The sequence below is a fragment of the Saprolegnia parasitica genome (genome assembly GCF_000151545.1).
Source record: "Saprolegnia parasitica CBS 223.65 unplaced genomic scaffold supercont2.9, whole genome shotgun sequence".
Taxonomy (NCBI): domain Eukaryota; phylum Oomycota; class Saprolegniomycetes; order Saprolegniales; family Saprolegniaceae; genus Saprolegnia; species Saprolegnia parasitica.
In genome coordinates this window covers 345,135-362,460 of record NW_012156403.1, presented here as the reverse complement: position 1 = coordinate 362,460, position 17,326 = coordinate 345,135, and the positions used below count along the sequence as shown (strand labels likewise).

Here is a 17,326-nt window from a genome sequence, read left to right as displayed (position 1 = left end):
CGAAGCACTTGATGACGGACTCGGACTCGATGAAGACGGTGCAGACGTGGGGTTGCTCGGCGACGGCACTGGTGTTGCGTCGCTCGGCGTTGGGCTAGCCGTCGTGGGCGACGGGGCAGGCGACGTGGCAGGCGACGGCGTCGGGTTGCTGGACGTTGGGCTTGGTGGTGGGCTGTCCGTTGTCGGCGCCGGCACGGTGGTCTGGTCACTCGGTAGCGGGTTAGCTGTCGTGGGCGTTGGCGCGTCTGTCGTTGTCGCGTTGGTGGCGCTGGGTGTGGGCAGCAACGTCACGGGTGCTTCCGTCGGACCCAATGGCGTTGTCGTCACACTCGGCGCTGGGCTTGGCGGCGACGCAATCGGTGTCGGTGCTGTCGACGGGGCTTCTGTCGCGTTCGTCAGCACCGGCACGGGCGTGCTTGTCACGCCATCGATCGGCGCTGGCGTGAACAACGGTGCCGTCGTGTTGGCGTCGACCACGGGTGCGGGCGTGCTGCTGCTATTGTTGTCCAAGGGTGTTGGCGCAGTAGAGATCTGGGCATTCGCGACGGCTGCCGCGAAGGCGACGGCCGCGATACATGCCGAGGGGCGCATGTCAATCTCGTGATTTACTACCACGCAGCAAACCAAAAGTGTACAGTCGAGGTGGCCTCTGCCGAGCCATCTCATTGGGCTTCAATCCATGTGTGTCACGAGGTCCTTATTTTTATTGAAAAAACAAAAAGCACATACAAAAACAACGTCATACAATACCGCACGCCAACGTTCCGTGCCACCAGCATCGATCCAAGTGCAGATGGCAGTTCGATGAGAGCCAGGCGCCGACGACTGGCACGTGACCAGCGCCATCTCTTCTGCGCGTCGACGACTCTACTGATACTACTGATACCACGCTGACCGACTCTCGCATCCAAGGTCTGTGTTGGACGCTTACACCTCTTCGGACGCTACTATTAGCTTTGCGATCAGCTCTGCGAACTTTCGAGCGCAGCGATCGTCTGTCGCTTGTGCGCAATCAGTCCTTGGATGACATCGAGCACCCGCATCTGCGACGGGTTGAGCGCCTCGGGTGGCGCCTCATGACGACGTGGCGTCGGCTCAAAGTGAAGCTGCCGCCGCGCGAGCACGACGGGCGCTGCTACGCATTCGATAGGCCGCGACGAGACATACATAGCAGGCGTACGTGTGTGAAGCTTGTCCTTGGCGGGCGAAATGACATTCTTGCGCTTCGCCCGCGCCACGGGTTTCTCAAGCCGCTTGGCTTTCGGCGAACTGGGCGGTCGGCGCGCTTCCCGGTCCGGTACGCCGTTGGCGACCGCGAGACGGTCAAAGAGGCTGACGTACGTGGTGCTCTCCGTCGTCGTGGGCTTCTGGAGCGTCGCTTTCAGCTTGCTCGCGTGCGCCGACTTAAGCGCTGCTTGCGTTTGTTGCTGGGGCGGGATCCGCGCCGCGACGTACGCTCGCGGCTTGGCCATTTCGTGCTGCAAGTCGTCGACGTCGTCCTCGTCCGTGGGGATCGGTATCTACGGCATCGCACCCTGGTCAGCGATATCCGGAGATGCAATGTCCGACGAGGCGGGGACGTGGCAGTAGTCGAGGTGGCGCCACCGATCTCGCCAACGTTGTCGGTGCGCCTCGACTCGACGGCTGCATGCACTTGAACGTTTTCTTCGAGTCGTACAGGTGGGCTAATACAATAAGAGCTCACTTCGCGATCCACGCAGAAGGAGCCTATACCGTAGGTCGTACGCTCCTTGGAGACGCCGCGGGTGAGCTGCTGACAGCTCTGTCTACACGCAGCGTACTACACATCGTGCTCCTGCGACGGTCAGCCCACCTCTTGCCGTCGAGCATCGCCACGGACGGTAGCTAGAGCGCCGAATAGAGATCGTTATGCTTGAGGAGCCGTGTGTACCAAGTCGAGCACAAAGACGCGGTAGTCTCGGAGCGTCGCGACGGGGTTGCCCTGTGCACAATATTGTCATCTAAAAAAGACCCCTCGCACACCTCCAAGGCGAGCGTGCGCAGTGCCACGTTGAGCGAGAGACCGCGGATCGCATCCGGTCTACGGACGTCACGTCTCCGAAGCATGCGACGATCGATGCCTACGCTTCGATGATGTTGTCCGAGAGGTCGAGGTCGTGGAGCTGCTTGAGACCGTCGATGCCCCGCGAGTTGGTGAGCCTACACGCGCCAACTCCGTGCAGGCCCATGCGCGGGCGCCGTACCGGTTGCCTTGGAGTTTGAGCGTCTGGAGCGCCGAGCAGTAGACCAAGACGTCGACGTGGTCGAGCTTGTTGTAGCTCAGGTCGAGGACCCTATAAGCGATTGTCAAGCCAGCGTAGAAATACCGTAGAGGCACTACTGCAAATGCGCAAGACCGGCGACCGCTTGGATATCGCGGAGGCAGTTGAAGCCGACGTGAAGCTCCACGAGGTGGCTCTCGAGCGTCTTGTGGGGCAGCGCAGCTAGAGTACCCTCGATGCTTGGTGCGATTGATGTAATTGCTGTTGTACTCAGCTGGTTGCGGGAAAGGTCGAGGCGTCGCGCCGCGCGAAACCCTCCGAGTGCGCGCTCGCACGCCTCGGTCGTCAGATCGCGGTGCTGCAGAAGATGCTTAGCGCACGCTATAGCGTCAAGGACGTACCGAGAGGTTGCACACAGCGTCGTCGCAGGACGGCCGTAGCTTGGGCTTCTTGAGCATCTGCCACGTACTGGATACGATGCCGTATCCAAGCGTCGTTGCGATTGGTCGGTACTCGAAACGGCCGCCCCGTCGCGACCACTGCGACCGTCCGTCGCCTGGGCACTGGCGTCGGTAGCTTTACTGGCGTGGGCTACAAACCGCGAGCCGGCGGTGCACAAATCAGCCGAGGACATGAGCTCGACCACCGTGGAGGTCGCTGCGTCAACCGATAGTAGGAGCTAAATGTTCTATGGACGCTCTCTATTGTTCGAACGAGATAGATGGCGCGACGTTCGAGCGGCTCGTGGCGCGGCCTCGCTGCGGACCTTCAGGATGATGTCGCAGCGGCCAAGTACGAGAACCCATCAGAATCATCCAAGCTTATCAGTCGCGGTGGTGTAGAGTCGAGCTGCGGCGACTGCTGCAACGCAAGCTCGCTGTACGACCAACCGAGCTACGTGAGCCAGTACTAGTACCTGAGCTGCCTCGAGCAATCGCACCGCAGACTTCTGACAAGCCAGCAGATTCGCTCTGTCCGAGAAGCTGTCCGTGTCTGCCGCGTCACGAGCAGACCATGGTACACGCTCCTTTTGCGATCAAAGCGCATCAGCAAGGTAGGAGCGCCTCCAAGCCCTCGAAGACACCAATGCGATCATGGCCGCTCGCTGCGCCCAGCTGGGTACGATGGGAAATCCACGGGTTTCCTTAACACGGATGTACTAGACAACACGCTGGCCACGTGCGCGTCCGAACTCCGCTTGTCGTCGGAGAAGATGCAGCGCATCGAGTCCAAGTACGCAATAGAGCGACGGCGCAACGAGCTGCAAGTCCTCGCTATCCAAGTGCTCGAGGTGCATTTGCCACACAATGGAAATGGGACATCATCCCTCACCCAGGACGAATTGCGGACCCTGCAGTCCTCGACGAGCTACGAAGCAAGTCGTCTTGCGTAGCTTCTGCTCGTCGTACACGACCTCAGAATGTATTCCCTTATACACGACGGAGCTGTCGACCATAATGTGAGTCCGCCGACGACCAAGTGTTCTACTACATCCTTCGAGTCAAGAATCCATCGAGCATCATCCTTCCTTGACGTGCAGGCAGAGAAATATATCGAGAGAGACGACGTACGCGTTCCTCAACGCAGCGCCGTGTCGGCAGTAGGCAGTACTAGTAGGTAGTTTGGTAGCATCAGGGAGTAGAATGACCAAGTCGCGGTCCTAAATGCTCGAAAAGGAGTCTTCTGCGCCGTCGAGTGCACGAACAGTTAAAAACAAGGGAGACAGTGCATCTGGAAATAGGCGAAAGGCGGCTGAAACCGGCAGTCGCAAAACCGATCTCGTACTACGATGGTCGAAGCGCAGCCGGCGCGCCAAGCCGGCGGTGAGGACCCCGGGAAGGAGGCGCCGGACCGCCTCCGAGGCATCTTTGACGCGCCGACAACGACGGTCGACGGTGCCAAACGCACCACAAAGGACACGAACCACGTCGCCGACATGCTCGAGCAAGAGCTCAACGGCATGTCGGCCGACCAGATCGCCAAGATGGTGCAGAAGCGCCAGCACGTCTACGTCATATCGATGAACTCCACGTGGAAACGCTGGTGGGACGTGCTTGTCGCTGTCATGACCATGTACGTTGTCATCGTCACGCCGGTCCAAGTCGCGTTCGAGCTCAAAGACGGCTACACCGTTCTCGACGACCTGCAGGTGCAATGCACATCCATGTACCTTGCGACACCACCAATCGTCGTAGTATGTGGTCGATACGCTCTTCATTCTCGAGGTGCTCATGACCTTTCGGACGTCGTACGTGGACTCGGCGACGCGCGAAGAGATCAACGACGTCAAGATGATCCAGAAGCACTACTTGTACGGGTGGTTTCTCGCCGACGCCGCGAGCAGCTACCCTGTCTGTAGCATGATCGCATGACGTGACACGCTCACGCGGCGCTGTAGATTTCGTACTTTCCAGAGCAAGGGCCCAAAATACAATCGCTCAAATTTCTGCGCATCCTCAAGCTCTTTCGTGTGTTCCACCTCTCCAAGTCGCCGCTCTTCGCGTCCATGACCGCGTACGTCTCGCGCAAAATGAACCCGGCCGTGCTGCGTATGCTCAAGCTCGCGCTCATCTTCATTCTCTCGCAACACCTCATGGCGTGCGCCTACTACTGGCTCGTAACGTACGAAGGGATCAGCGATCGAACGTGGAAGCCGCCGTTCGCTTTCAACGACTCGCTCAGCGATCGCTACGTCGGCGCCTTCTACTTTGCCATCATGGTCACCACCGCCAACGATCTCGCGCCCGTCACCACGATCGAGCGCATCTTCACCAGCGTCATGCTGCTCATTGGTATTGGCATCAACGCGAGTATCATTGGCTCGGCCGCCAACTTGCTGGCCAACCTCGACAAGACGGAAGTGGCTCGCAAGGAGCATTTAGACTCGATCAACGACTATCTGCGCTTCAAGAAGGTGCCGCTGCCGCTCCAGGACAAGATCCGGCACTACTACGACTATGTGTGGACCGTTCGCCCCAGCGACAAGCAGAACCAGCTCTTTGTGGACCTCCCCGACCGCCTCAAGCTCCAGCTCACCTTGTCGCTGCACCGCGACTTTATCAACAAGGTCCCGCTCTTCAAAGCGCTGTCGCCGGGCGGCGCGATCGCGATCGTTCAGTGCATGGAGAGCGTCGTGGCCATGCCACACGACCTCGTCATCCGCGCCGGCGAGCAGGTCGCTTTCGAGCCCTTCCGAAAAAAGTCATCGATTCACGAAATTTGGGTTAGGGGGACGAATTTTACTTTATCAACTCGGGGTTTGTCGAAGTGGACATTTCGGTCAAGAACAGCAAGGTGCAGCTCGGCGTGCTCGGCGCGGGCTCGTACTTTGGCGAAATCGCGCTCCTCAACAACGAGCCGCGCTCGGCCAACGTGCGCGCGACGCTCTTCTGCGAGCTCGAGATGATCCGAAAAGACGACTTCAATGCGATTCTCCACAGCTTTCCGCAGTTCCACATTGCGCTCAAGAAGATTGCCGACTCGCGCCAGCAGACCACCATCAACATGCACAAGATGACCAAGCTCATGAAGTCGGATGGACCGCAAACCACCCAAACGTCGAGCGCGGGTCTTGGCGGCGACGGGCTTTTGGACAACGTCTTGAAGACGCTCAAGCTCAAGCGCGGCGCCAACAAGGTGGCGGCCGACGACGACGTCAAGCGCAAGGCCAACGCGATGTTTTTTGACACGATCCTCGGCGACGACTTCATCGTCAACATGTCCCAAGCCAAAGCCCGCCACATTACAAAGATGAAGCGCATCTCGGCCGACATGTTTGCAAGGAACCCGTCCTAGTCGACACTGCTTCGTGTTTCGTGTTGTCCCGTTCTCTGTCGTGATTAGTTATTAGACCTTGCCGGAAGCTATATAAGAAGACCCTTTTGCGATATTTCTACTGCAAATCTACCGTCGTCGAGGGCGTCGGGCGAGATGCAACGGTCACCCTCGTGCAGACACTACGATCGAGGAACTCGTCGTCGGCCAAGCGCATCGGCAAGACCAACCATGACGTGCACCTTCCTGGACGCTTGGTTGTCCAACGTGCAGGTGTACGTGGCGACGCACCCGAGCCCTACCCTATCCCTCGTTCGATCGGTCCAACACTGCATATCACGCTTTGCATTAACCCTTGCCACTGCAGCGCGAGAACGCATGCGATCAACATAGTGGAGACGCCGTCCGGCATGTGTATGTCTGCAGATTAAAAGTCGTCGTCGCCGTCGTCGTCGGCCGCTGCAGTCGCGGGCGGGTTGGGCGACGGTCCTTCCGGGTCGAGCCTACAACCACCGTTGTGATATCGAAAGGACAAAGGTGCGTACGCAAATAGGTCGAGCGTGATGCTGTCGAGCGCCATCTTTTGGCGGATCGCGCCTTCGGGCATGCCCAGCTTCATCATTGTAAAGTACCTACAAAGAGCGGATTGTGGATAATAGGACGAGGCAGAAAGGCGTACTTGGAGAACATCGGGTCGTCCTTAAGCTTCATGACGCCAGGTGCTGCGTCGGCAGCCTGCGTCGAAGGCGCACTCGGGGGTGCCATGCCAGGCGGCGGTGGCGGCGGGCCACTTTCGAACGGGGGCGGCGGTGGGGGGAACGCTGCTGCGGGGGGTGGCGGCGGCATGCCCATCGGAGGCTCCGAGGCGAGGAAGAGAGATGCTGGCGGGGGCTGGTCATGGTCATGGCCGTCATCCATCGGCGGCGGCGGCACCAGCGCCAACGTCATTTCGGTCGACGGTGGGTCCATGGGAACAAGGCTCGTGGCCGAATGGGCGACGGCCCTTGGGGTCCATGCTAGCGTAGTTTCGTACGCGTCAATTCATTCGTACGGCGCGCGTACCTGAGAATGCTAGGATCCACGCCGTCCATCTTCATCTTGTGCACGATAGCGCCCTCTGGAAGCCCCATGCGCTGCATCGAAAAGTATCTACACACGTGCATGGGATACCATCCTCGTGGGCCAAGGGGCCTTCCCACTTGGAAGTAGAAGCGGATTCGTCGCGCAGCTTTTAGTAGAGAAGACAAAAACTCCTCTCCTCGACGTCTGCCGGCGGTGGTGGCGGCGCCCCAGCGTCGGCCGACATGGGCATGGGCGGCGGTGGCGGCGGCGGCGCGCCCGGTCCGTCGGCGGGTGGCGCGGGCGGTGGCGGCGGCGGCACTGGCGCGTTGGCTACGTAATATCAAGAGGATGAGCGACAGCTGTCAAAAGGGCGCAGCGAGACCGGGCGTGGGCAGGTCGTCAGGAATATCGGCCGCCGAGATGGTGACGGTCGTCGGCAGGTCCGGAATGCTGTTGAGCTTCGCCTCGAGGATCGCGAGCGAGATCTCGAGGCGCGTAAGGTTCGTGGCGACGGTCGTCAGCCGCTCTTCGCAGAGGTTGGAGAAGTGGTTGAGGAAGCGGACCGTGTTGGTGCAAAAGTTGGTCAATAGCAGCAGCGACTTTTGCATCGGGATCGACGGCAGCTGCATGAGGTCAACAGGCGACTCTTCCTCGTCGAGCTCCTCCCTCTTGGACGAGGCGACGACGAGCGCTGTCTCGTCGGGCGGCGGCGGCGGCGGCGCGGACGGGACCAAGGACATGGACGCCAAGTTTGCTTTGACTGCGAATTGTATTACGTGTCACACCATACCGGCAAAGAGAATTGATTCTATTTCAGCCAATCGGAGCCGCCCAGCATTGCGATCTTGCCCTCCAGCGTGAGCTGCTGTGAAGCCAACGACCACTGCAACAACGTAGCACGCATCGCTGCCCATTCCACATTGCTGGACGATCAGTATGTGTCTGTCTACCCAGGTGAGAAGCTCTCCCTCGCAAGCCATGTACTCGGTGCGTATGTTCCTTGGCTTTACGCCCGGGAAAAGACATGCCTACTGGTTGCTGCCGTGTTTCAATAGACGTTAACGACGACAAGTGGCTAGCAGTATGGACGCATGGACGCAGGGCGACAGCTTACGCCAACAAGGCGCGAGATTATTGTCAGTCGAAGCAGTGAAGATCGAAGTCTCGTGAGTGTTGGTCTTCGAAGTCCGAAGTCGTGGCACACCAAGCGCCAAAATTACATCATGACAGGCAGCATGAGCCGTGTCATCGTCAAGGGCAAGGTCGGAGAGGCATGCATGGTCGGTGCATCGTAGCTCAGCAGGAACGGCATAGGCGGTCGTCGATCCTCTCTCCAAGATGGCCGAGTCGGGCACGGTGCTGCAGGTACTCGCTCGTCTTCGCACACTGGCCGTTCTATCGCTCGGCATAGGAGGCCGATGGCACGGTGTGGTCGGTCATGCTCACGCTCACCGACGTCTCGTTTGGCGTCAAAGGGTACTGCCGATTCCATTCGATAGGTTGTCGCTGACGAGCATATCTAGACACAACAAGTTTTACGCCATCCAAATCATTCTGCGCGATACGGCGGTGCACGAAGCGCATGTCTTCTTCAAGTGGGGCCGCATCGGCGCCAAGACGCCGCAGGTGCGACCCTTGCGCATCGACGACGTCATCGGAAGCCATTGGCGTAGCGCAAGCTCATGGGCCCCATGACGGTGGACGCGGCCAAAGCGCTCTTCACCGCCAAGTTTGAGCTCAAGACGGAGAACGCGTGGCCGCTCCATTCGGCAGCGTTCGAGCCCGTGCCCCACAAGTACACGCTCATCGGTGCGTACAATTAGTAGGATGTCAATGGCGCGTATCAATGGCAGCTAGAACTGGACTACACCGGCGACGACACCGACAACGCACCGACGACGACGACGGCGCCGGTTGTCGACGTGCCACCCTCGCGACTACCGCCGTCGGTCCAAGCCTTTGTCAAGGTTGAAATGGTTGGCATCGATTGTGGAGGCGACGCGAGGCGTGTAGATGATCTGCGACGTCGACTTGATCGCGCAAGAGATGGCCGAGATGCACTTGGATCTCAAACGCATGCCATTGGGTGGGTACCGGTAGTATGGAAGTCTGTAGAACCTCGCACTGATAGGTAAGCTCTCCAAGCACCAAATCGACAAGGGCTACGCGATTCTCGACCGCATCTCGGGGGTGCTGCAAGACATGGCCAGTCTCGAAGCCGAAAAGCCGACCGAGAACGACGACGACGCAGAGGAGGTGACGCGCTCGACGCGCCGTCGGTCAACGCGCAAGAAGGCACTGCCGACGAAGCTGCGCACGCAGCTCACCAAGTGCAAGGCGCAGCTGAAATCGCTTTCGAGCGAGTTTTACACAGTAAGACACCGTCTCCGATGCCGCCATCGACACGTTGTGTTGTCTAGCTCGTGCCGCACGACTTTGGGATGCACTTGCCGCCCGTGATCGACTCGATCTGGGAGCTCAAGCTCAAACTGGACCTCCTTGAAGTATGGACACCCTTTTTTGTGTTAATGTTGTCATTATTGTACTATGAATTAGGTGCTCTCGGACGTGGAGATTACGCAGAGAATGATCCGAGACAAGGCCGTCGTCGATATGAACCCCGTTGACGCCCACTACGCATCGCTGCACACGGAAATGGAAGAAGTCGACGCATCTTGCGACGAGTTCAAGCGCATTGCCGAGTACATTGCGCTCACGCACGCGCCAACGCACCGCCAGTACGCGCTCCGAGTCGACGCCATCCACCGCGTCCAACGGTACGCCGTGCCTTTCGCTTCCGCGTCGTCCTCAGCGTCGTCCTGCGTAGCGAGGCCGAGATGTCACACACGGCCCTCTTTGACGCCGTTGGCAACCACCAGGTGCGTCGTCGTCGTTGTCGCATCGCGTGGGCGAGACACCGCCCTAGCTTCTCTGGCATGGCTCGCGCCTCGCCAACATTGCGAGCATTCTGACCAAGGGCCTGCGCATTGCGCCGCCCGAGGCGCCGTCGACGGGCTACATGTTTGGAAAAGGGGTAGGGTCTAAACGTCGTGTCGTCGTATCGCATTTGAGCACGTCGGTGTAGGTGTACTTTGCCGACGTGGCGTCCAAGTCGGCCAACTATTGCTGGGCAACCGCGACGCAAACCAAGGTCCACAACATCACAAAGCGATGGCGGGTCGATGGCTCACGGCCTCGTAGGGTGTGCTTATGCTCGCCGAAGTGGCGCTCGGGAAGACCCATGACGTGCTCGAAGCGGAAGAGTTCAGCTACGACAAGGTCGAGCGCCTCGGGTGCGACTCGGTCTTTGGCATTGGCCGCATGACGCCGGCCACCGAGACCCACATCACGTAGTATACGACGCATGCTGGCTGCACTCGCTTGACCGACGTCCTAGCGATAATGGCGTGCGAATGCCCAAGGGTGAGCTCGAACCCACGGACGCCGACGGCTCGCTCCTCTACAACGAATACGTCGTCTACCGCACCGAGCAAGTACGCACGACGTGGCACTCTGGACTTGATACATTGATCTTTCTTTGCCACTAGGTGCGTATCCGCTACGTCGTAACCTTGCACTTTGACTTTACGACGGCATGAGCAGTTGACGCACGAGCGCATGCGTCGTGTCGGCCTTGCGCCCGTGGTGCCAGTGCTCAAACGACGCTGCCGTCGCTGTGCTCTCGACTTGCCTAGTGTAAATAGTACATACGCGTTCATATCATCTGCGCTCGCACGCACCGCGCCTCGATGTAGCGGCGCAGCACCGACATGCGACGTGGCGTGCGACGCTCGTTCGCACCGATTCCGCAGAGAGCGCTCAGACGGTGCAGCGAGGCGTCAATTTCGCTCGCGTAAATCGATAGCGTCGGCCTTGCACCGACACCGCTGCTTCGTGGGTTGGTGGGATGCATTGCCGTGCGCGCGCCCGCACTGCGATCGGGTCGCCGAGGCAATGGGTCTCTGTACGACGTGAACGCCATGGCGGGCGTCGTCTAGAATGAGTACCTCGAGGTCTCTACGCCATACAGGCAGTCGGCCCCGTGTGCCATTGTCCGTCGGTGGCCTTTCCGGGCGCGATCTTTCGAAGCTCGAAAGGTCCATCTTTTTTTCACTTGTCAATTGCTGCCATCCTCCGCATGAGGTGCGAGAACACGATTCGATCGAAGCTTATATGTGGGCGTAGCGTCGACGGCCCTGCGTACATGGTGCTGCCGCACGAGGCCGAGGCCATGGTCGAGCAACTGCGCGTTCTCGAGCTCGACGCGATGGGCGCTAGCGACTGGATGCGCTACCACGGCGACGTCGAGAAGCTCAACCTGCAGGCGCACCAGAGCGCCAAGCAAAAGGCCGACAACTTTGTCGTTGAAGCGCTTTTGACGTTCAAGAAACTCGATGTGCTCGTGCGGAATCTCCTCACGACCGAGCTCTGGGCCGATGACGTCTTCCCGCACGTCGCCGCCAGCGATGTCTCGGACGCCACGTCGCTGCGCACCTACTTTCTCGTTCGCATCGCTCGCCGGCCCTCTGTATCTCATGCGATGATGATAGCTGTACCACGAGGCCGTCGTGTGCAACCTCCTCGAAGTCGCCTTCTTCCACGAACACGTCTTTGAAGCCCTCGACGACGACAGCCTCGTCGAGGTGCTCGACTACGTCATGCGCAAGGTGACGTGGATTCTCTCGACGCCGCGCGACGTCTTCAAGACGCAGACCACGTTCCACAAGGCGGGCGCAGCGGTCGTCGCCGAGCTCAGCAGCGCGTCGCGCGCCGCCGAGCTGACGCGGCAGCGCCTCGAGCTCGGCTTTCGCATCGCAGTGCAATGCGTCACGATCCTTCGGTACTTTTGCGAGCGCGTGCACGTGCTGTCTTTGACGCTGCTGACGCGCCTGCTCGACAAGCACGACGTGCTCCTGTCGCTCGTGGCGCTCATTGAGAATCCGCCGTGGACATACAAGGACGGCGAGGGTCGCTGGAAAAAGTTCCACGACCAAAAGTGGGTCGTCGTGCCCGCCGCCGACTTGCTCGCGCTCACGACGACCGAGGCGCAGCCGTGGCTCGGAGTCTACTTCCTCACGTGCTCCAAAGTCTCGCGCGACCAGTACCAGCTCACATCGTTTCGCAAGTCGCAGCTCCTCCGCGTGCGCAAGTATCTCAACGATGTGCTCGTGGACCAGCTCCCGCTGCTCACCGACGTCCAGCGGTTTCTGGACGAGCTCGCGATCGTCAACCTGCCGTCGTCATCGCAGGTGATGAGCCAGACGCGGCTCGTCCTCGAGGCTGTCCCGATACTTCGCGCACAGCTCCAGCGGGCGTACAAAGGTCGGCACGAAGAGATAGCAGCGCACTTCCTCGCCGCGTGTCGCCAGTTGAGCCGACAGGATGACATGGCGTACTTGGCCGACGTGTACAACATGGACGGTCTCGACGACCTCCTCGACGACAAGATCGACGCGACAAAGAAGCCACAAGCGGTCGAGGTGCTGCCACCCGCGATGACGACGCCGACGCTGCGGGACAAGCCACGACGGGCAACGATCGCACTCGTCGTCAAGACGAATCCGTCCATCAAGATCGTCGAACTCGGAGCGCATGACGACGTGCACATGGACGCGACCGTCGACGCGAGCTCCGAGACACGTGTCGAGACGACGCACGGACCGTACTTTCGCTTCAACGTGGAGCAGGCGCCGACGAATGGCACGGCGGTGCCGTTGCACGCCGTCGTCGACGCCACGATCGAGCTTGCAACAGGCGCGAAAGTGCAACTGCATTGCGCCGACATCGGTCTGGAAACGCCAACCGAGGTGCCGTCGGCATGCTGGCGGCAGGCGGGCTCGCTCGACGACGGCCACGGCATCCTCCAAGTGCAGTTCAAGTGGGACAGTGCGCTTGACGCCTTTGTCGTGGGGTCGCTCTTTCTGTCGCTGCCGGCCGACAAGTAGCCGCGTGCCCATGCATGTATGTACATATCAATGTATCAACTTTAATCCAACCTCGATGCTACAGTCCACTTGACGACGAGAGGGTCGCAGGCTCAGGGGAAAGGCTGGCGCGGAAGGCCTTGGCGAGGATCGTGCAGTAGAGATCGACGTCGACAGCATAGCCCAGCGCATCGATCTTGCACTCGGTGGCGCAAATCCGTGTGATCGTAAACAGCGTCGGAGGAGGAACGAGCACGCGAAGGTCGAGGCCGCCACACTAGTCCACGTGATAGATTGATACATTGAAAGAAACCAACCTCGTAAAACCGCTCCACGCCAGGCAAGAGCGCCTGCGCGACTGCAAATCGGCTCTTGCGGCACTGCGTCGGCACATGGCACATGGTGTACGAAGCGACAACGTCCGCTGCTTTCGCACTCAACAGCGCGTCGAGCTTCGCGTTGGAGCTTCTTGGTTCGAGGGGCGTGACCTAACCCGCGGTCATGAGCCGACAATACACAATCATGCGGCTTACCGTCGGCAGCCACGCGGGCAGCTGCGGTAAAAGGTACCAGCTCGCAGCGGGCGTGCGTGAGTAGCTACCGCCGAGGCTGCTCTCGTCGCCAGCAAGTGTTACGACTTCGTATGCCTCGAGCTCCGTCGGTCGCAGCGTCAGGTGGCCGAAATGCGGACCCAGATACGACGCGTCAAAGTTATGCGCAAAGGTCATCGTGGTGCCGATGGAGCCATTCGAGAGATACGCCATGCGCTGCTCGATCGTCGAATGGGTGCTGAGCGACCCGACGACAAACTGGCGCACGCAGAAATGGCGCGCAACTGCGTCTTGCAAGACTGTGTCAAAGCCAAAGTGTTCGTGGCCACACACAAACACCACCTGTCTAAACACACGTCGACTGCGTAACGACGGTATCGCATTCGTACTTGGCGTCGTCCTTGCGATGCCACTGGGAAAGGACGTCGAGCAGCCGAAGGAGGTCGTCGGCGTGTCCCGGGAACGTGGCGCCATACGGACGCGTTTTGGCCTACAAATACGCTCAGGCTTCCGAATAGGATGCAGCGTACGAGTACCTTTTCACGGAGGTCCTCGACCGAGTCGTCGACCAATGGCTGGTCGCAGGCCACGACAAGCGTCGTCAGCGACGGCTGCGCCAGAAAAGCAGCCAGCGCCGACCAGCGCACGTCGATCGACTAGGCGTGCGCTCGCACATCGTTCGAACAGGAATCCTACGGTACCGTTTTGGGCCACACAAAGAGGCCAAAGGGGCCCCAGGCATGGCAGAAGGGGTAGGGTTTGACACTCGAGGCTGGCCAGAGCTGGAGCTGGTACTCGGATGCGATCGCTTTCAAGCGCACCGATAGCGCCGCAGTGTCCGCTGGCCGATCGGGCCGTGCGATACCCTCGGGCAGCTCGAGCACGTCGACTTCACTTGGCACCATGAGGTGCGCGCCGAGGGCCAGTGCATTCCTGCGTAGCACATTCCTCTCAACCCGACGCTGTCATCGCAACGATACCGCGTCGTCGGCAGCGTCCAGTGGTGACGGTAGACATTGCGCAGCTGCTCGTCGACGAGGTCGGTGTCGGCGGCGACGGGGTGCAGCATCGCGCGCGCCGCATCGACGCACGCATGCTCGCGCGGATAAATCTACGCGTTGATCATCCGAGACTCTGTATTGTCAGATCTCTCTCGTGCACCTGGCCGCCGAGGTGCAAGACGAGCGTGAGGGCGCTGAACGGCTCGGCGAGCGACGCCTCGAGGCTGCTCCAGAGCGTCGGCGGCAGCATGGACGTGTCGGGCGTCAATGGGAACGAGCGCAAGCGGTCGTGGCTCACAAGGGCCAAGTCAAACCGCGACGGGCGCTCGGCCGGCGTGGCAAAGTGGCAGAGCGTCGATGGCTCGGCGATCCCGAGAAACGTGACCTACGAGCGGTTGCTTCACACACTTCGTAGAGCAGAGTTGTCTCGCACGCTATAGTGTTGCTGCGGCGCGAGCTGCGTAAAGTGAAAGCTCTTTGGCCGCCGCGCCGGAAGCTTCTGCAGCAGCCGCTGGGTCGCGCCCGTGACGACGTTTGTGACCAGGCATGTCACCGACGCATCGCGATCGACCTCGAGAAGGATGACGCTTGAGAACGCATCGACGAGCCCGACAATGGGCCCCACGAGCACGCGCGCCGTCGACGCCATCTACGCCTTGCTTCATTCGACGCCAGCAAACGTGGTGCTACCTGACGATGCCGCGTCACGTGCAACGTCGGGTCACGATCCGCCGACGCCGTGAGCTGGCACAAAGCAAAGTTGGTCTCGAGCGGGCGCTCAATGGTGTGCGTCACAACGAACCGGTCGCCGAGTGCCGCGGAAAGGGCCGGTAGCGTCGTCGTCGACGGCGCCATCGTCATGGGTCCGACCACGTACTGCGGCATCGACGCGCGCATCGTCACGTCCGTCACCACCGACGCGATCGGCCAGCGCGTCGCACTCGCTCCAGACAAGAGCACGACGAGTCGGTTGGGCCGCTACCGAGATCATGATGCGGCCGATGCTGTCGCTGCGGAGACTACCTCAACTTTCCAGTCTGCAAGCAACGACAAGAGCCGGTGCTGGTCCTGCGGCCGGCGAGGTCACCAGGACGCACACGACGACGTTGGCTCGGATGCAAGCAGAGCCTGGACGCTCTCGCTATTCGCGTCGGCAATGGGCAGCTCGCTGCAGACGACAAGGACCCGCGTTCGCGGCTCGGCGAGGACCTTCATGACAAAGTCCCACTGGGCGGGGCTCCACACCGGGTTGTCGGGTGTCGGGACGCCGCCTGGGGCCAAGTGGCTGCCGCGCATGTCCAAAAAGAGAAAGGCAATGTGGCGCTCGGTCCAGAGACAAAACTCTTCGCCTCGGTCGACCACGAGAAGCTCGTCGCGCGCCGCCACCGCTTGCAACTGAAGCTACGCCCGGCAAGATGGACAACGAGCATCCGACATATACGTACCGCATCGAGCTCGGCGCGGAGCACCGAGACACGCTGCTCGTACATCTTGGTGGCGGCAAACTCCATCCGGCGCTTCGAGACGGCCATCGTCTGCTCAAGTTCGGCGAGCTCCAGCTGCCGCTGGGCGACTTCGTGCGTCGATCGAAACCCGCCCTCGGCCAGTGCAATGCGCCTCGCCTACCGCGCCGCGTTGCACAAACAATCTTAGGTGTGGCACTTGCCATCTCGGCCGAGAAGGCGGCAAAGTCGTCGTCCCAGAGCTGCCGCTGGTACTCGTGGAACACCCGGCGCGCCGAGCGCAGGAGGATGCGCATGACTTGCATCTACTCGATTCGAGGCGTGCGGTCGACAGTGGAGCGTACGTACGTGGAGCGTGGGTCGTTCGTGGTCCATTTGGAAGACACTAGCGTGCGCAAAGTTGGCGTAGACGTCGCAGTCGCCCCACATCATGACGTTGGACGCGTGCGCGAGGACGTCCCGAACGAATGGGAGGCGCCACTGGAACCGGTACGCGTCGCGGAAGAGCTCGACGACCTTGGCTTCCATAGTCTCCCACGTCCTCGTGCTCGGCAGCGTCGTTGAAAGCGACTGCGCGTGGCGCGTCAAGAGCACGTAGCCTTGCTCAAAGGTTCGCTGGAGCGCGATTTGGCCACCGAGGTGCAGCACATACTGTACAGGAAGTGTCGTCTCGGGCGATGACGCGACGACTCGTTGCTGGACGCGCGCGGCGAGCTGCTGCCAGAGATCGCTCTCGCCCGCCGCAAAGGCGTCCTGGCCGCTCACAACGGCGATTTGCAATGGCGACGTGTCGTCGACGGCGAGCGTATGGAACGTTCCGTGGCATGTCCGCGCGTCGTCTGTGCACAAGCCGCTAAACGCGTAGTAGTAGGTCGTATCGGGCAGCAGCTGCGTCAAGACAAAGACCACGGGCGCGCCGGCGGGTGCGGCGACCGCCACGCGGGCCGAGGGCACCTCGAGGAACTGGCCCGTCCACCGCTCTTGGCGCGTGAGATGGCACGTGATGGTCGTGGCCGTGTTGACCTCGAGTAGAATGCGCGCCTTGTTGGGGCCTACGACGCCAACGACGGGGCCAATGGTGACGCGCACATCTACTCGCACAGTGTCGCCTTTTACGTCAGTGATGCCAAGACGTGCCTAAAGAGCAGTCGAGGACGGCGCCGTGGACGTGGACTTGGTGCGATCGAAGCGGCCGGATGCCCACGGGGTTGGTCGCCGCGAGCACCGACAGCGTGCTCTCGAGCCGGTCGAGCTCGGACGCAAGGCCCCGGCAGCTCTCGGTGTTGCCCATCCTCTGTCGCCTTCGTG

General features: G+C 60.6%; 10 protein-coding genes across 10 annotated transcripts; 4 read left to right on the top strand and 6 right to left on the bottom strand.

Annotated features, from left to right (window-relative positions):
• Window positions 1-20: 20 nt before the first annotated feature.
• On the bottom strand, window positions 21-591 carry SPRG_22122 (hypothetical protein; the record flags this gene model as incomplete). The annotated part of the gene is made up of 1 exon (XM_012342392.1): window positions 21-591. A coding segment is annotated over one exon (571 nt), but the record flags the coding sequence as incomplete, so codon positions are not given.
• Window positions 592-962: 371 nt separating this feature from the next.
• Window positions 963-1,472, bottom strand: SPRG_03594 (hypothetical protein; the record flags this gene model as incomplete). The annotated part of the gene is made up of 2 exons (XM_012342173.1): window positions 963-1,135; window positions 1,181-1,472. 2 exons carry the CDS (start codon window positions 1,470-1,472, stop codon window positions 963-965), a joined length of 465 nt encoding a protein of 154 aa, XP_012197563.1.
• Window positions 1,473-2,102: 630 nt separating this feature from the next.
• On the bottom strand, window positions 2,103-2,752 carry SPRG_03593 (hypothetical protein; the record flags this gene model as incomplete). The annotated part of the gene is made up of 5 exons (XM_012342172.1): window positions 2,645-2,752; window positions 2,514-2,601; window positions 2,363-2,465; window positions 2,226-2,315; window positions 2,103-2,181 (listed from the first exon to the last, which is right to left on the bottom strand). Exons 1-5 carry the CDS (start codon window positions 2,699-2,701, stop codon window positions 2,103-2,105), a joined length of 417 nt encoding a protein of 138 aa, XP_012197562.1. The 5' UTR covers window positions 2,702-2,752.
• Window positions 2,753-3,225: 473 nt separating this feature from the next.
• Window positions 3,226-3,636, top strand: SPRG_03592 (hypothetical protein; the record flags this gene model as incomplete). The annotated part of the gene is made up of 4 exons (XM_012342171.1): window positions 3,226-3,260; window positions 3,302-3,362; window positions 3,407-3,534; window positions 3,580-3,636. The coding sequence occupies exons 1-4, from the start codon at window positions 3,258-3,260 to the stop codon at window positions 3,634-3,636; spliced, it is 249 nt and encodes an 82-aa protein (XP_012197561.1). The 5' UTR covers window positions 3,226-3,257.
• Window positions 3,637-4,032: 396 nt separating this feature from the next.
• Window positions 4,033-6,038, top strand: SPRG_03591 (hypothetical protein; the record flags this gene model as incomplete). The annotated part of the gene is made up of 4 exons (XM_012342170.1): window positions 4,033-4,392; window positions 4,439-4,594; window positions 4,642-5,418; window positions 5,472-6,038. 4 exons carry the CDS (start codon window positions 4,033-4,035, stop codon window positions 6,036-6,038), a joined length of 1,860 nt encoding a protein of 619 aa, XP_012197560.1.
• A 333-nt stretch (window positions 6,039-6,371) lies between these two features.
• Window positions 6,372-6,986, bottom strand: SPRG_03590 (hypothetical protein; the record flags this gene model as incomplete). Its single annotated transcript, XM_012342169.1, has 3 exons — window positions 6,372-6,520; window positions 6,563-6,649; window positions 6,697-6,986. The coding sequence occupies 3 exons, from the start codon at window positions 6,984-6,986 to the stop codon at window positions 6,445-6,447; spliced, it is 453 nt and encodes a 150-aa protein (XP_012197559.1). The 3' UTR covers window positions 6,372-6,444.
• A 262-nt stretch (window positions 6,987-7,248) lies between these two features.
• On the bottom strand, window positions 7,249-7,840 carry SPRG_03589 (hypothetical protein; the record flags this gene model as incomplete). Its single annotated transcript, XM_012342168.1, has 2 exons — window positions 7,462-7,840; window positions 7,249-7,409 (listed from the first exon to the last, which is right to left on the bottom strand). Exons 1-2 carry the CDS (start codon window positions 7,817-7,819, stop codon window positions 7,249-7,251), a joined length of 519 nt encoding a protein of 172 aa, XP_012197558.1. The 5' UTR covers window positions 7,820-7,840.
• A 464-nt stretch (window positions 7,841-8,304) lies between these two features.
• On the top strand, window positions 8,305-10,678 carry SPRG_03588 (hypothetical protein; the record flags this gene model as incomplete). The annotated part of the gene is made up of 16 exons (XM_012342167.1): window positions 8,305-8,341; window positions 8,394-8,444; window positions 8,491-8,555; window positions 8,603-8,705; window positions 8,753-8,888; window positions 8,937-9,046; window positions 9,093-9,165; window positions 9,211-9,452; window positions 9,500-9,583; window positions 9,636-9,856; window positions 9,907-9,958; window positions 10,006-10,113; window positions 10,165-10,230; window positions 10,281-10,432; window positions 10,477-10,573; window positions 10,628-10,678. The coding sequence occupies exons 1-16, from the start codon at window positions 8,315-8,317 to the stop codon at window positions 10,676-10,678; spliced, it is 1,638 nt and encodes a 545-aa protein (XP_012197557.1). The 5' UTR covers window positions 8,305-8,314.
• A 562-nt stretch (window positions 10,679-11,240) lies between these two features.
• Window positions 11,241-13,092, top strand: SPRG_03587 (hypothetical protein). Its single transcript, XM_012342166.1, has 2 exons — window positions 11,241-11,583; window positions 11,630-13,092. Exons 1-2 carry the CDS (start codon window positions 11,284-11,286, stop codon window positions 13,022-13,024), a joined length of 1,695 nt encoding a protein of 564 aa, XP_012197556.1. The 5' UTR covers window positions 11,241-11,283; the 3' UTR covers window positions 13,025-13,092.
• Window positions 13,049-17,309, bottom strand: SPRG_03586 (hypothetical protein; the record flags this gene model as incomplete). Its single annotated transcript, XM_012342165.1, has 16 exons — window positions 13,049-13,280; window positions 13,321-13,491; window positions 13,537-13,900; window positions 13,944-14,044; window positions 14,091-14,210; window positions 14,256-14,487; window positions 14,535-14,665; window positions 14,716-14,940; window positions 14,989-15,204; window positions 15,246-15,533; window positions 15,579-15,592; window positions 15,653-15,956; window positions 16,001-16,177; window positions 16,201-16,323; window positions 16,367-17,109; window positions 17,156-17,309. The coding sequence occupies 16 exons, from the start codon at window positions 17,307-17,309 to the stop codon at window positions 13,083-13,085; spliced, it is 3,561 nt and encodes a 1,186-aa protein (XP_012197555.1). The 3' UTR covers window positions 13,049-13,082.
• Window positions 17,310-17,326: the final 17 nt, after the last annotated feature.